The sequence below is a fragment of the Phaethon lepturus genome, unplaced genomic scaffold (assembly GCF_000687285.1).
Source record: "Phaethon lepturus isolate BGI_N335 unplaced genomic scaffold, ASM68728v1 scaffold22291, whole genome shotgun sequence".
Lineage (NCBI taxonomy): Eukaryota > Metazoa > Chordata > Aves > Phaethontiformes > Phaethontidae > Phaethon > Phaethon lepturus.
The window spans coordinates 57,895-74,223 of NW_010518778.1; the positions used below are offsets into that span (position 1 = coordinate 57,895).

At 40.7% G+C, this 16,329-nt stretch overlaps 1 protein-coding gene across 1 annotated transcript; it reads left to right on the forward strand.

Moving 5' to 3' along the window:
* Nucleotides 1–1,600: 1,600 nt before the first annotated feature.
* Nucleotides 1,601–12,862, forward strand: LOC104628305 (V-type proton ATPase subunit G 3-like). The gene is made up of 3 exons (XM_010296841.1): nt 1,601–1,682; nt 9,359–9,459; nt 12,689–12,862. The coding sequence occupies exons 1-3, from the start codon at nt 1,601–1,603 to the stop codon at nt 12,860–12,862; spliced, it is 357 nt and encodes a 118-aa protein (XP_010295143.1).
* Nucleotides 12,863–16,329: the final 3,467 nt, after the last annotated feature.

Sequence of the window (16,329 nt, forward strand, 5' to 3'; positions counted from 1 at the left end):
TCTTTGCTGGTCAGAGCATTTGGAGTTGAGCCCCAGTGGCACAACAGGCTTCCTAACCCTCCAGTTCCTACATTTTCTGTAGAATTGATCATCACATCCTTTTATATGTCTGAATAAAATAAGCTTCAAGGCTATGCATTCAAATCTTCTAAAAATAGTGTGCCGTGTCTGCTCTCTTGTAGCTAGAGCAGATTTCAGTGCTGGAGATGAGGAAGCGTCTCTGGATGAAGGTTTCTGGATGAAGGAAGAAACACTGTGACTAATACGCTGTAAGAAATAGACATTTTCTCAAGAGGGATCCTGGGTGGAATTTGACTCCGAGATCTCACAAATCAGAAAACAAAACCACTTCCCTGTCAAAGTGCCAGTGCTATTGTCATTCAGAGCACAGCTGAAGACAGTAATAGGGCAAAAGGCTTCTCCCTCCATTTTCCCCTCAAGGCTGGAGCTATCTGGGGGGAAAAATACAAAACTCGTAATAACAGTACGCATTCCCTCATAAGGACCAGGTAACAGCCTTGCAGCAAGCAAGCAGCATGGCACAGAAAAGAAAGGGCCCTGCAGCAAGGGCCATTAGCAGAGAGCACGACGTAATTGTTATATGTACGTATCTTATAATATATATGCAGAAATCATATGTATTTACATATATGTATAAATATATCTGTAATCACAGAAGCCAGAAATACCCATTTAGATCGGAAGGTGATCTCTGGTGCTGACACAACTGTGTCAGAAGAACTTGCAGTAAATACACTTTGCTCATGCTATGAAGTAGCAACGGGATGTGCACCTGCAGCCACGCTCACACATTCATTTGACTGGGGTGTATGTGTTAGATTCTTGATTCTTCAATCAAGAAAACTTGAAAGACCTTAATCACCAGTCATACCTTCCCAGAGTCTGTATCTTGGAGCTAATCCCACAGCTTCCCACCACTGCACTCCTCTCTCTCGTGGCAGATTAAAACACAGAGCACACCTCAACCACCACATGCTTTTTTAAACTTTAGTCCCCGATGAATTTACTTCCAATGAAGATTTTTTTTTTAAGGGAAAAAACTCTAAGAAATAACATTAAGAAGTAACACCAAACAGAAGACTATAACTAGTTCACTGTGTTCAACCAAAACTACTTGTTGACTGAGGCTGATTCTTCACAGTCACAGGAAGTTTTATTAAAAGGATATTCTAAGAAACAATTTTTTTCCCCTCAGTTCCTCTGACATGATTAACTATATTCTGCTTCAGCAATAGAAAATTAAAAAAAAACAAACAAACAAACAAACCCTACATTAAACTACGGGCCACTTGGAGTGCTCTTCTCTTCTTTTCCCAGTGTGTTAATCGGATACTTCAGCTTTTCGGTGACCCTGAGGAGGGGAGAACATTCCTTTCAACCTCGCTGCTGTGTTTTTCTGATTACACTAGCAGGCCCTTTTGCCCAGCAGCAATCCAGGCAGAGCCGGCTGGTTTGGCGCAATCTGGAAGGCTGTTGTAGTAACAGACAGAACAAAAAGCACAGGGAAGAGCCTGGCGGCCGTATAAAACTCCCTCCAAGCTCCAGTCCCCACAGAAGTGCGCCAGCCTTGGCAATCAGCATGACCAGCCAGTCTCAGGGAATCCAGCAGCTTCTGCAGGCAGAAAAACGTGCCAAGGACAAACTGGAGGAAGCCAAAAAAAGTGAGTAGCTGGCCTGGTTTTACTGTCGTTTTCTACTGTAAGCTCTTCAGAATTACAGTGGCTCACAGAAAAACAACACTATTTCATCTATGTACATCGCAACTGTACTGCTTCTATGCTTTCTTCTCACCTGCATTAGTGCTGTGCCTTGACTGCAGCCTGAACATTCAGAGCTTGCTTAAAATTCTGTGTGCACGTGTGTGCGTGCCTGCACGTGCCTCATTACATTAAACAAGGTTTTCTTTGTTATATTCATCCTGCCACTAAGATTTATTCTTGCTTTATCTCAATGCCAATAATGCCGTTACAGGCTTCCTTAGGTATTTAAACTAGAAGCCTACATGCCCCTGGCTGCCAGCTCTGGAGGACCAGTCTCCAAGCTCTCTATTTCTCTTTATAGGTCTTGTATACATTTTTCAGTGTTCCTCTTTACTTCTGAAATTTAGTAAGTTGCTTCTAATCTCTTAAAAAAATTAAATGAAAACACAGGGAGACTTCAGCACAATGGTAGTAATGACGGTCACAGTACAATCACAAGAACTGTCAGTACTGTGGTCGGTCATTCCTGTAAGTCTTATTACATGGTACAAAGAATCAGCAAGCGATTAAATGTTCGATTTAAAATTAATATCTTGTTTGCTGAATGCCTAAATGCCCAGGGCAAAGCATGTGCAGCTATCCAATAACAATAAATTAATATATTTTTGTTCTAGTCAAACGTAAGCAAAAAAGTAGTAACAACAAACGTAAAAATGAACGTATCTGCTAGAATAATTTCAATCAAAGAAATAATTCCCCTGGCAGTCTTTCTATTATGCACTTTCTTAATTTTCTGCATTCATCCCCCTGTGATTTAATGCAAAATATGATGACCTTATTCTCCTGAATGTAGGTACCAACCAACGTGAGTCAGTGATATGCATTAGCAGTGAAACATTAATACTGTTTCATGAAGTTATTTTGATTTAGAAACCAGCAGCAGGAAACAACGTTGTCTTGCAGGACTCAACTAAAATGCATGAAGGTGATGTCACGTGCTGCAAGAGTGTGATGAAGGAATATATTTTGTTTTCCATGGAGAAATAGAAGCTAAACAGAAATAATTTGTGTAGTTCCCATATCCTTTCTACACAGAAATCAGCATTGCTCTATTGTCATTAATTATTAGTGCAACATGTTAATTTGTACAACAGCACACAGAAAATAAGTAGGAAGGCAATACTCCACCCCTGAGCACCCAGCCACTGCCTGTGCCCTGCAGAAGCAACACAGAGAAAAAAAGAAAAAAGAAAGTCTCCCGTCTTCATAAAACAGAAGGCTCACGACAAGGTGTTTGGGGTTACTGCTCCCAACCTGAAAGCAAGGAATAATCAAGTGATTTGACCCTGTATAGCCAAACGAGGTGCCCTCAGTGGGACGCTTCTTCCCGTCTCACATAGGGCAGAGGAAACGCACGGTTGCCCAGAGCAAGAAGCAAGAGAGCGTATGACGTGGGAAGGCACAGCCCCTGGTGGGGGAGTGGGGTTTGGTCTGAACACAGGCTGCAGAATTAGGCCTCCAGCTATGATAGCTTGATGTTGATTACCCTTTAATTTTGGGTTTGACTTTTTTGTTTTCATTTGGTTTGCTTTTGTTTGTAAAACCAGAAAAGTCAGACTGGCTTTTCCTAAAAAAGTTAAAAAGAGGTTTCATAAACTAAGAACTTCAGAAAAAGAAAAGCATCATGATGACATAAAAGTAACGACAAAAGATGAGTTTCTTGCGGAATCCAGACATGGTTACAGGTGCATTTACTCTCCTCTGCAAAAAACACACTCCCCTGTCATCACCTCAGCCCCACAGCGAGTGCTTCTGATAAGCACAGGGCTTCTTACAGATAAAGCATCTTCCAGACACCTCTGAGCCAGAAACTTGACTTAAACCACTGCCTATACCTAGCAGTGTATTACTGTTGAGGTAGGAGTTATTCAGCAGCTACAGAAAAACAGCCATTAAGAATTTTGCTATCAGTAGAAATATTTAGAGTAAAAATATTTCATCAGTATGACTTTCTTCTCTTTTACTTTTAAAACCAAACTTTTATTTTGCCTTTATAAAATATTATGAGGGAAAAGAAAAATTTCTCATACATAAAAATCTGAAAAAAAAATCTGAAAAAATCTTGTTTTTTCCAAGGACTACTCCACCCTGGATTTTGTGCTAAACCAAGCATTGTAGCTAATCTAACAGAACAATTATACCTAGAAAATCATTACTATATTCAACATTACAGTAGGTTTGCAGTGAAGCTACAAGATATAAGGGATTCTTTTTGTGCCAAATCCAGTTATGCCAGGTCAGAATAACTCAAATAGTCTCTTCCCCAGAGTGATTCTGCAGTTAGAACAGCATAAAGGATTGCATACTTTGCCTCTCAGCATAAAAACTAAGATAAAAGGAAACACAGGAAATGCACCCAATATATCCAGTGCAATCAGTTAACCTGGGCACACACAGTCCGGTCAAACAAGGCGAGGACACGCTGCTTCACCCCAGGAAACATCAGCCCAGGTCCACCTGGTACCAGTTCAGACCAGCAGCTCCTGCTCGGGGCCTGGCACTCTGCAGATCTGGGCTGCAAGCGAAAGCAATGAACCCGTCCAGCCAGTGCCGATGCAGTCCCGTCCCTGCCAAACTGTACGCGTGACCTCCTCCGTCACCGCAAGCGGCCACGGCGCAACACCCCTGCAGGAATGAGCCCGCTCACTCCGTGCACCTGGTGATGCGAGAAGAATGAAAGGCAGATCCTTCATGGGGGACAACCAGGAAAAGCCATTTTCAAGGAAACGTGATCAGCAAAACTACCTTTACGTAAACCCGTCAGCGTTTACAGTTGATACTCAGATAACCAGATCAAATTTAGCATGAACACACATAATATTGTATATAAACAGATAATGGCCTAGTTTTTGCTGACGTATGTGAAGCTGTTCGTGCTGCAAAATCCGCTTCAGATAACTGAAAAATTAGGAAATAAATAAAATTACATTTATAGACATGAAGCAAAGCAAAAATACAGTGCTAAAACTCTTCTGTACATGCTTTTTCGTACTTCTTGCTCAATACGCTTTATCCTGGCTTCCAGTATATTTACTGTATCATTTGACCGATGTCATTTCTACCTGACAAATTATTAATAGTTTGTTGGTAAATGCACACATGCAAGGCTGAAACTATTAAATAGATTAAACACAAACCAAAACAGTCTGCGATCCTTTGGCCTTTTATACACAGCACTGCTTTATCTATCATTCTTGCTTTAAGCATAATTTGGATCCCAGAAATAACTGAGCATTGTCAGAGCCAAGACATCAATTCCTGAAAATCCTTTTGGGTAAAACAAGGGAAACAAATGTGTCATGAACACTAGGTTTAGCAAAACTTGTTTTCCAACAGATTTTTATATCTTGGCTTGAATATCTAATGCCTAATAAAATGAAAACTCAGATGAAAGATTTCAGGAAATCAGATTAAAAATAAAAGTTAATCAAAATAAGATATTATAAACAGAATTATGTCCATGGTGCTCACTTGGATAATATCCAGGACATGTTTTATCTGCTGAAAGAGCTATACATACTGATCAGCTGCTTCTATTGTGTTTTATTAAAAGTGCAAAATAGTTGTCTCAAAATGAGCATCCTTAAATCCCATTTTGCAGACAATTTAACACTCTCAAAGACAACTGAAATGGTCCTATTTAAAGAAAATATGATTAATTTTTGGCAACTTCTTCATATGACATGATTTCTGTGCAGAAATTCAGCTAAAAGCCTAGATGCTGTGTTTGAAAACACAAAGCCAATTTTAGAATGGTTGGTTTTGGAAAGTAGGATAACAGTGTGTGAGCAAATTAGAATGTAACATTTTTGCTTTCTACTGTCTTTTTCTTGCAAGATCTAAAAACCTTCAACAACCTAAAAAACCTCACCAGTTCTTTCGGACCTAACCAGATCTAGGTATTTCATTAACACCACAGAAATGACTAGAAAGAAGAATATAACCTTTCTCCATGCTAATAATGCCTTCCCAGGTTAGGTAAGAAAATCTAACACAGGGCTGACCTGTTAGAGAAAGTTGGTTAGGATTTGGCCAATTTAACACAATGCCTAGAAATGTCTAGGTTGCCAGCTAGCGTAATCATGGACAAGAGTGGACAAGGAACCCAGGCATAGCACAGCTGCTTTGCTGCTCCCCATCTTTAAGGATGAGGAGGAGAGACAAAGGGGCAGCAGCAAACCTGGCCCCCAGGGCCAGGGGTAGGCCCTTTGGGGTAGAAGTCTCTTCAGACTTGGAGCTTTCTCTACCTCACTTTACGATCCTAAAGGAAATGTCATAGGAACAGAGAATCATGGACTAGTTTGGGTTGGAAGGGACCTTTCAAGGTCATCTAGTCCAACCCCCTGCAATGAACAGGAACATCTTCAACTAGACCAGGTTGCTCAGAGCTCCGTCCAACCTGACCTTGAATGTTTCCAGGGATGGGGCATCTACCACCTCTCTGGGACAGGTTGGTTTGCCCATCCTCCTGTATTTCTTCCCTCTTTTTGCACGATCTTGGCTGAATTTCAATGCTCTGACACCCTTCAGTGTGTAAGGTTCAATTTCAACTCTGCTGTGCTCTGTAGAGAATCCCATCCAGAAGATCAGTAAGACTTTGAAAAGGCAATCCCATATTGCACAAGTAAGGTAGCAGACAAGTGGTTAATAACAGACTGATTAATTAATTTTGGTTTGTCTCTAGTGAAACAGCAGGTTAAGCTCTAGTTTCTGCTTAACTTAATCAGGTGCAGCATATGCACTATCGCATATGTTGGCAGTTGCCGATTCTGTCCACAACGTTGTTGAACTAGCAGTAATTTACTCACAGCTTTTCCACTTATTTAATTAAGAAGCAGCAGGTTCCTGCTGTGCCAATCCTAAAGGCATCATGGAAAAATGAAATGGCTGCCACCCTATAGTGACACCCTATGTATTGTGCTTACTCCAGTGCACTGTCAAGAGCTTGACATGTATGTGTGTATATATATACACACACACACACTTTTGGTTCACTAGCTACATTGTCAGAGCTGTTGTTGTACAGTTAATCTCTTTCCATTTTGTACTTTTTAAATGGATTTATTTGTCTATCTGGTGGCCAAATATGCAACATATTTACTACAGATGGCCCCCCAGATGGAATTTGAAATTAAAATCCCACTGATTTTGAAATAATTTAATTTGCTCTAGAGATCCAGTTCCTCAGCTGGTGAAGTTGGCAGAGCTTCATCGTAGTCACTCCCCCCGACTTCCAGCTCCAGAGAATCCCTGGCGGCTCCGCTCCTAGAGGAAAACTCTGTAAAAGGCTGCTCAGCTCCAAATTTGGAGAGATGAATAAGGGAAACTTCAAAATACAGACCTAAACCTGCTTTCTAATTTTGTTGTCCAGACTGATGTCAGGCTCTTAACACAAATCTGTCAGTTTATGCATACTGGTCCCAAGACTTCATACAGTGAGTGGCAGAAGCTGAGGGAATCAGCCCTTATCAAACAAATACAATCTCTGGGAAAGCACACACTAGGTTTTAGACTGCCTCTCTGCCCCTTTATAGGTAAGCACGGTGCCTAGGTGGCAGAAAGACTCTGAGAAATGTAATTAACTACACAAGAGAGCACTGCACTGATAAACTGAGAGTCAGTAAAGCTAGCTAGTTCCTCACCAGGTTGCTCCTGGAACTTTAACGGGATTGCTTTAACAGGAATGTTAAAAGCCTTTATACTGTCATGCACCCCGAGCCCCACAATAAGCACACCCACAAAATCAAACAGCCCAGGAATCAAGACTTTAAAGGGAAATTCACCTTTCAGGCATCTCTGCTTCTACTCACCCATCTGCAGATAATGACTTCAGAAGGAGCCATCAACTGGGCAATTAATTTACTGCTGGATCGGGCATTTTACCTAGGCTTTTGTTGAATCTCAGATGTATCACAGACAACAATCTTCCTCCCAAGATTCAGCTTCCTCACTATGCCATGCACAGTGGAAGCCAATTGCTATATGCCACACCTCGTAAGGCTTCAGAAGCCCAGCACAGGTGCAACCAATCCAATGTAGCAGCCTGGAGAAAATAAATTAGAAATACTAATGCTCGTTTTTCTAGCCTAGTTGGAGAATATTCCTTAGGATTTCAAAAAAGGTACTGTTTTCAAGCTTGCATGCTTGAATTGAAAGATTTTAAAAGAAAAAAAAACTTAAAGAAATATTCATATTGATCAGTGATGTTAAGTAGATGGTTACAGTAAGTAAATAAATAAATGGATGTTTCACACATGACATCAAGATGCCCTTTTCAGTTGCCTAGCCTCCACTTTCTCATTCTTGTGATATCCTACTTTAAGCAACTAAGCAGTAGATTTTTCAGCCATCGAAGACATTTCTCCCGTTAAGAAAAGGGAGCAAGCTTATCTCCTCCCACCCCTAAAATTCTAGCTGTAGAGCAGAAAGAGACCCCAAAAATCAGCATCAGCCCAGATATCTCACATACAACATATCAACTTTCAGTGCAAGAGGTTTACAGCCCCGTCATCAGTTGGAAAGTCACTTTTTCCTCACAAAGTATAGCAGAGTCCTGTGAAGATTCACGCAACTTTACCAACTTTATATAAAATAGGCAGACAGAGATGCATCACTGTGGGGTGGTTATGGCATGTTCAATGCTTGCTTCATGTAAAAACTGAAGCATCTCATTCCCATCAAACCTTTTACTCCCACCCTTTACATAACAGCCCTGCTAGACCCAGGAACTACCTTATGCCCAGTTCTGCAATGACGTACGTGGCCTTGATTTGACAAACCCTTAGCATGTTACCTAAGAAAAAGTAACAATTCACAGAGAACAAAATTAAGTCCTGTTTAAAAAGAAAAAGGAGAAAAAAAAGATTTTTACATCACTTTCTTATTTTCTGTGCATTGGTAGAGAATACCATTGACCTAATTTTTCTCTTAATCACTCACCTCTGCATTTAACAAATGTTAGGGGAGAAGGGTGGGGGGAGAAGACGACAAAGCCTGAAGGCTGCAACCCAGTTTGGTAGTGGTTGAGACATATCTTGCAGTGCTTTGGAAATCTGCCAGCTCTAAGCAGAATCCAGTTGGTGTGGGATGAAGGGATGCTGGCAACCAATCAATATAGCAAATCTTACAGAATAACATCTTTTCCCATCAGTGACAACTAAAATCTGTTATCTGGCTGCTACTATTGCTGTGAAGGAAAGATAGATATTTATTTAAACACCAAGCTGTGATTACCAAAAAAAAAAAAAAAATCAGCATTTGTGTTATGAGAAAATGTGTAGTTGCAAAAAGACTTCTGTTGTTAGCAAACCAACAAGTTTTTCATTTGATGTGTGCTTTCGGACAGGGAGTTGGTCTCAGAAGATGGGTACTTGTGTGACTGGCTTTCAATCAAAAAGTACTCTACCTAAATCACTTTGGCTCTTCTGACCGTTCTTGTACAAATAAAGTTGTTGCTGACTTTGCTCAAAGCTTTGTCCATTTTACTATGCCATGTCAAATACCTCCGATTTAGAAAGATTCATCTTTTGGGATACAGTGACGAGTGTGAAGTAAATCCCTGTTTCTTCCCCCATTAGGAAGGGGAAAGAGGCTGAAGCAGGCCAAAGAAGAAGCCATAGCCGAGATAGACCACTACCGGTTACAGAGGGAGAAGGAATTTAGGAACAAGCAAACAAATGTAAGAAACCTGCATATGTTCTTTTGTAGCGTCAGTCTGCTCAATGGTGAAACAAATTGCTTCAAACAGAATTACATGGAGACTTCTGCAAACCAACATGATCATACTGATTAAACACAGAGATGTCATCTATGCTGATGACTTCATTTTGACTTCTTCATAGGCTTTGAATGCATTTGTAGAAGGCATTGTGGACTTTCACCGCTAAAATTATCCAGATTCTGTATTTAGTTCATGCTTGTCCTTTGAAGATGTATCTTCCTTAAGGAAAAATACCTTTAGGTCCTCCTCCTTTAACTCCAGACAGACCTCATTCCTGTCTTGAGACTGGAGGTTTCAGTAAGGTGGATGTTTCAGTAAAAGCAAAGATTTAAAATCTTTCTTTCTATTTCTGTTCCACTTTAGCTGACTTTTTTGACTGCATAGAAGACCATATCTTTGATGAACTGAGATCACCAAAATTTTGAGTTTTTCACTACATTTTTATAGTAAAAGTAGTCTGGCTGATATTTTCATATCTGAATTACAGTACATTTTATGCATGTATGCCATCTTGCAGTCTTCTCTAGTGTTTTCATGCAGGTTCACAAACTGTTCTCTTTTTACTTGGTGACCCTTCCTCTTATGTTTTTGTTTTTGTTCTTGTTTTTTCCCCTGCTTGTTTTGTGCAAAGGCAAGAAAACTACATGTGCAAAAGCAGACAAAAAAAAGCCAGAAGTCAAATAAAAACTGCTTTACAAACCTGTCATTTCAGTCACACTTCACATAAAGCGTTTTCCAGCAGAGATCACAAGCCTTAGGAAAAGATACGCACACAAAGTCTCTAACATACACTGCCAGCCCCCAGACACACTGTCACACAGCCAGGCCAGGTGGAACTGTCTCATCTCAATTTCAGATGTTTACTGACAGTAAAACAAAGTAAAAACACCTCTAAAATTTGTTCACCTTTTCAGTCAAGCCAGACTTTGTGTTCTAGGTCTGAAATAGCAGAAGGGAAAAGATGCTGCTTTGGTGTGAACTCAACTTTTTCATCTGAAACAAAATTAAAGCTGCAGGGAAAGGCCACTGTTTGTCGACTGAACATTTCACACAAGCAGGACAGAGCACATATTGCTCCTCAAATGACAGCATGTTGTACAAGATCATCGCAGTCCTCCTTCACGTTCCCTGACCCCATTATGTCGAACATTTATCTACCCAGACAAATGTCATCATCATTAACCTGTGCCTGGAAGGCAGTCAGGAGTTCCAGCTAAGCCAGTTGCAGAGGGAAGTCTGATGACCAGTTCAGTTTACTGGCTCAGGTATTTGGGCACAAGTATTTTTAATTCTTTGTCACAGCCTCATTTAATGCTATTCCTTCTCTCACTTTGTGTTACTGCATCCAAACTGGGATAAATTTTCTTATACTATGAGATGTTCCACATCAATCCAGAATGAACAACAGCAGTAACAGAAAATAACAGTTAATTTGAGGTTAGAGTGTCAATATGCAAGATCTTTTTTCCAAATATACAAAATTTAAGCCCAGATCTCAAACTAATTTTGCTAGGGCTCATGGTGTTTGTATTCGGGGTCTGAGATCGCCAAACTCTGGACATACACAGCCTAGTTCTGAAATTTGTGGCTTCCAAGTCAATGTAACGTTTTAGTGACTTTGGAATGACACTAGCATAGAACCCGTATGGGCAAAATAAGGAACAGAACTTCAAGGTCAGCAGATCTCATAGACTAAGCAGAGTATTGTTTGCATTCTGACAAGAAAACAGTCTTCAAACTCAGAGGCAGAAAAAGGGAAAAATATACATAGAACAGTAAGAATCTACAATCTCAAGTTACAGTATTAGCATGAAATGAGAGAGCAGGGTCTCAGTCTACAGAGGCTCTTCTTTAAATTATAATACTCTTCTTGAGGTTTTTCAAAAGTATTTAGTAGCTGGATAACATGCAACCATCTGGGATCTCTAGAAAGTTATTTTCCCCAGTGGAAAAAATCAGCTTCATAAATCTGGTCTAAGCTGTACAATCTTTCCCACATGAGACCCTTACAAGTTGTCTAAAAGCTAAAATAAAATGCCAACTAAAAATAGTTACTATAGAAAACTATAATCTTTTCCTGATATTTACAATGATGTCCACATCCTGTATTTCTTCCAAATCAGAAAGTATTTTACATCTGGATTATGGACAAACTTCTTACTACATTGCCAGGTACTGATAAATAGAAATGCAAAGGTGATTTGTGCAAAAGATCTTAACTCAGCCACTCTTCCTTCTTTTAAGGACTAAGTTGGGCTGAAATCACATGGGAAATAAAGTTAATGACTCCTCCCTTGTTTCTGGTCATCCTCTAGGTATCCCACTAACATCACAGGTTAGCTTCAGCTGCTAATCCACCCCAGAGAACCATGGCAGGAACAGGACAAATATGTTTCTTATTCCTTTCTTACGATGTCAGCGTGCAGAAATGTCTTGTGCTCTCCCCCATGGAATTCTTTAGCTGGAAACCAATTTCTCTGCTCTATCTGAAGGACTTTTCCATAAGGGAAGAATTCAAGGGATGTTGGGGCTGTGGGGGAGGCGGGAGCAAAGTCACAGATTTGGAACGCGTGCATCTGTTTATAACATAACCTTGCTAAAATGTTCAGCTAGTCCAGAGTCAATTAAATTCTAAGCGAATGTCCTGATATTAACTGTGCCAGAAGCTGTCTGGTATTTCGCCAGATAAGAAAATGTAACATTAAAAGACCTTGTCTGAGGCCTGTTGAGGGTTATACATCACTAACTGCTGAAGACATTTCAAGTACTCTGAAATTGTAATTATGCATTGCCAGGAAGGCTTTCCCATGTTTTGCTCCTTAGCTGCACTCACATTCATTCTCAGTGAGGCCAGACGAAGCATACTGGTGATAGAACTTAGTTGACTAGTCATTAAAATAGAAAACAAATTAAAATGAGCGATATAAAAGACAAAAAATGTACAATGTTGTTCCCACAGTGAGCTGGGAAATGTTCATTACATGGGGAGATTCCCATTGCTAATGAGCATATGAAAGAGTTCCCTTTAATCCTGTTTTTATGCATACACTTCAACCTAGATCATAACCTTACTGTTGGGAAGCACTGTGACATGTTTGCATTATGCTTATGCTAGATGATGAAGAAAGTACAATAAACACAGTCATATACAATGCTTTATTTTGCTCAGAGGACTTCTGCTTTTCAGGTAATGGGGTCCCAAGGTAACCTCTCTGCTAAAATAGAAGAGCAAACAACGGAAACCATCCGAAACCTCACTAGCAGCTACCACAAGAACATGGAGAGCATGATGAAAAAGCTTTTGAACACAGTATGTGACATCAGCCCTGAAGTTCACCCAAACTTCAGACACGCAGTTTAAGATCCACTGATATGCTGGGGAAGGATGTTTGTAAAAGGTAGCCTTCTTTCTTGATAAGCATAAATATTTCCTCATTTATTGTTTCCGTATGTGTGAGAAAAAAGAACACTAAAGCCAAAAGCACAGAGTGCCACACAGGCTTTTGATGTGACAAGAATTATACAGGGTTTCACAAGCATTTGTTGGAATATTGTTTCCTGTTGATAGCTAAGTCTCTGTCATTTAGACAAGGGCAAGTCAACAACAGCAGAATAAATGATTATTTCACACCAGCAGCTTTTCAGTGGGAGTCTTTATTCCTTTTCTCTTATAGTATGTTCTGTACTAGGATGTGGTGTTGCATAAAGTTTATCCCAATATTTATTGTACTTCAAGTCATGTGAAATAGAGTATCACAAAAACTTAAAATAAAGCATTTCCCTTTTGCTTGTGACACACAGAGTGGTCAGGTTATGGACGATACAGGAACTGTACAGCTTTTGGTCAAAAAGAATATGTCAAATATTTTCAATTTTTGTCTGCTGATTTAAAGCAAAATATAGCTGACGTACAGAATTATATTCAAAAGTCTTACTCAGGGTATTGTCTTGCTGCTTAACTACACCACAAACTTTATATAGCTTTGTTAAATCTGAAAAATGAGGAGTAATCATTATTTATGAAATTGCTTTGGTTCAAGGTGCAGACGAGCGCATCCATCGTTATCTATACAGTTACACCGAAAGCACAGGAATCCATGGGCTCAAACTCTACACCAGTTACGCTAAATGGTACCTTAATCCACAGGTTGTTCACCGAAATCACAACAGTTAGAGCTTACTTCTGTTACCCTAAGTGACCCTGAGTAATACCTCCCTCTGTAATGGCACAGATTTCCCTTGGAATAAATTCTACTGAAGTTACGGAAGTACAATACGATCTGGTGCTTTCAAGGTGAAGCCCATTAAACCTGATGAGAGGTTGATGGGAGGCACTGATGAAGTGGGGGTCTGGCACACACCTGCTTCATGAACCCCCTTAATGCCTTGTCTCCACTACAGAATTACACAGAATTAGAAAAGAAGCTTGAGAAATCGCAATGCCTAGCACACAATAGCCAGGATTTTCAGTCCACGCAGACATAGACAAATCATTTCAATTTCACAGCAGCTAGTCATAGGCAATCTGCTGTTCCAGCGAGGTTTACACAGCTGACATGCTGTCATGTGTAAAATGACCATAAAGCTGTAGTCAACTTAATGTCAGCAAACATGACTCCTCAAGGCTGTGCCTGGATGCTACATAATCTCCAAGCCCGGATTGTTAGTGTCTCCTGTGCTTGATTATATTCTCTGGGGAAGCAAGGATGCTGAGGAATGGGCAAGAGACTAGAAATCCTATTGACATCAGCTGAAAGGCTCATTTGTTTAGGAGTGCTTTGAATCAAGTTGTGATGGGCTTTGATTTACTGAGGGGATGAAGTCCAGTCCCAGCCTATGTGCACGAGCCAAGGCAGGCACCGTCCCGCACGGCACAGGGCAGTGGGGATTGCCTCATTGCCTCGGCGCACGTGCCTCCATTTTGGGTTATGGCTGCAGTCCCCGTGTAGTGCTCAGCTGTGAAGCATGTATTTTCTGTGAACATAAACAGCCACCAAGATGGACGCTAATCTCTCACAAGAACTCGCTGCAGCGTTGAGGACTGCTCCGCTTTCCCTTCCGGGCCAGCTCCGCACCCTTGGCACCGGTTATCAAGCCTAAACATACAGAAATGTTGCCGGCTCAGCTGCAGAAGGAAGGCAATGGGGGATCCATTGCCAGCTCTACGGGATAGCGATACACACCCCTGTACGGTGAGAGCAGAATTGCCACAGCGTGGTGGGCAGCAAACTAGAGAAGTGGCTTTTGAGGAGGCCAGCAACCCAGATTAGGTGAAATAAAGCTTTGCCTTCTTTCATTGCCCTGCTTCTTTTTATGACGTTTGCCCTTTCCCTCATTCTTGCCAAAATCTGTCTTCTGTCACCAACTGCTTCTCTTGCAAAGCTTCTGCCCTCCTTTCAAGGCTACTCTCTACCCTTCTGGTCCCAAGGTCACAAACACATCACTTATTTAAATCTTCTTTAAAATACATTATTCCATGAAAAAAGCCAATTTTGCTTGACAAAAACCTGAGCGCATGGTGGGGGACAGCAGAAGTCCCCAGCAGCGTGGACGAGCGCTGTCTCAGGGCGCAGTGCCCCTGTGCCATCTCTCACATGGTGACACTGCACTGCAATCACAGCAATGACCTGCCTGTACCCTTGCTATCACTTGCATGCCTGAGATATAAATTGGGTCTTAAGTACTCAAACTTTCTGAATGTGATTATTTTCTTGAACCGTGGCCAGAATGAAAAGCTACCACTCATGACAAAGGAATGAATTTGTTATGATTAGCTCTTTGATCTTGAGAGATATAAATCTGAGAGCTTTCAGCACTCTGTGCATTTGCTCTCTTCTATGTTCATTCCTACTTCTGGACAGGGCAAGGGTGGTTATACCACCGCTTATAGCTCTACAGAGGTAAAAGCCAAATTAGACTTCATGTAATTTGGCAAGATATTGGTTTTTTTTTTTAAATGAAGAGTGTAAAGTACAACCTGCATCAATGGAATATTGAGGTGCCAAGAAAATGTCTGCTGAGTTTACATGTACACAATATATCTTGTACGTGACACTCACATATTCAGGATAATGCCAAATAATCATTCCACACAAAAGAAAAAGAAAGAAGAAAAGCTGGGAGGTTTAATTTCAAAATGCTCTCAAATGCATAAAAAAGTAAAAACGCTTACCCTATATTCGCAGTTACGCACCACAGATGATTACAAATGGCTGGTTACTCACCCTTGAGCAAAACCAGCCCTTGAGGTTTAACCATCCAGTTCACTGATGTCTCTAAGGGCCTTGACCATGACGTCCCTTACCCCCATGATGTGCTTCTCATCATGACTCACGTTCCCAGCTTGTCCTCAGCCTGTCCTAGTCCCCAGGGAGGTGCCCAGTGCTGCCCCCCGCCTGCCCACTCCCTGGCTGGGGTAGGACAGGCCCTGGCTGCTGAGTAATGATGCTTATGATATTATAATAATTATTATAATAATAACAATGATTATCCCTGCCCAGTGATACCTGTACATAGCAACGGTGATCAGCACTTTCAGTATTTCAATTGGTATCTTCTAATTATCAATAAATCACTAATCAATAAAATGAATGATTCAAGGTCTATGTCTGATCTGGTCAAAATCAACTGCAAAAATACACAGTGCCAGATATTAAGCAACAATCTCAGGGAGTTTCCTAGATTGGCCAAATTCTACACTGACTTAGAAGAGAGGGTTAACAAGGCTTTTGCTGTCTGAAAAAGAAGAGCTGTATTGTACAATAAATTCTAAATCCACTGATTAAAGTGCCTCAAATAACAAGTAGTGGAAAAGGTCAGACCACTGGA

Excerpts from the sequence above, each read along its gene's own strand:
- LOC104628305 (XM_010296841.1), top strand. The coding sequence starts at position 1,601 with ATGACCAGCCAGTCTCAGGGAATCCAGCAGCTTCTGCAGGCAGAAAAA. Across the intron at positions 1,683-9,358 it reads ACTGGAGGAAGCCAAAAAAA|GAAGGGGAAAGAGGCTGAAG; the intron begins GTGAGTAGCTGG and ends TTCCCCCATTAG. Across the intron at positions 9,460-12,688 it reads TTAGGAACAAGCAAACAAAT|GTAATGGGGTCCCAAGGTAA; the intron begins GTAAGAAACCTG and ends TCTGCTTTTCAG.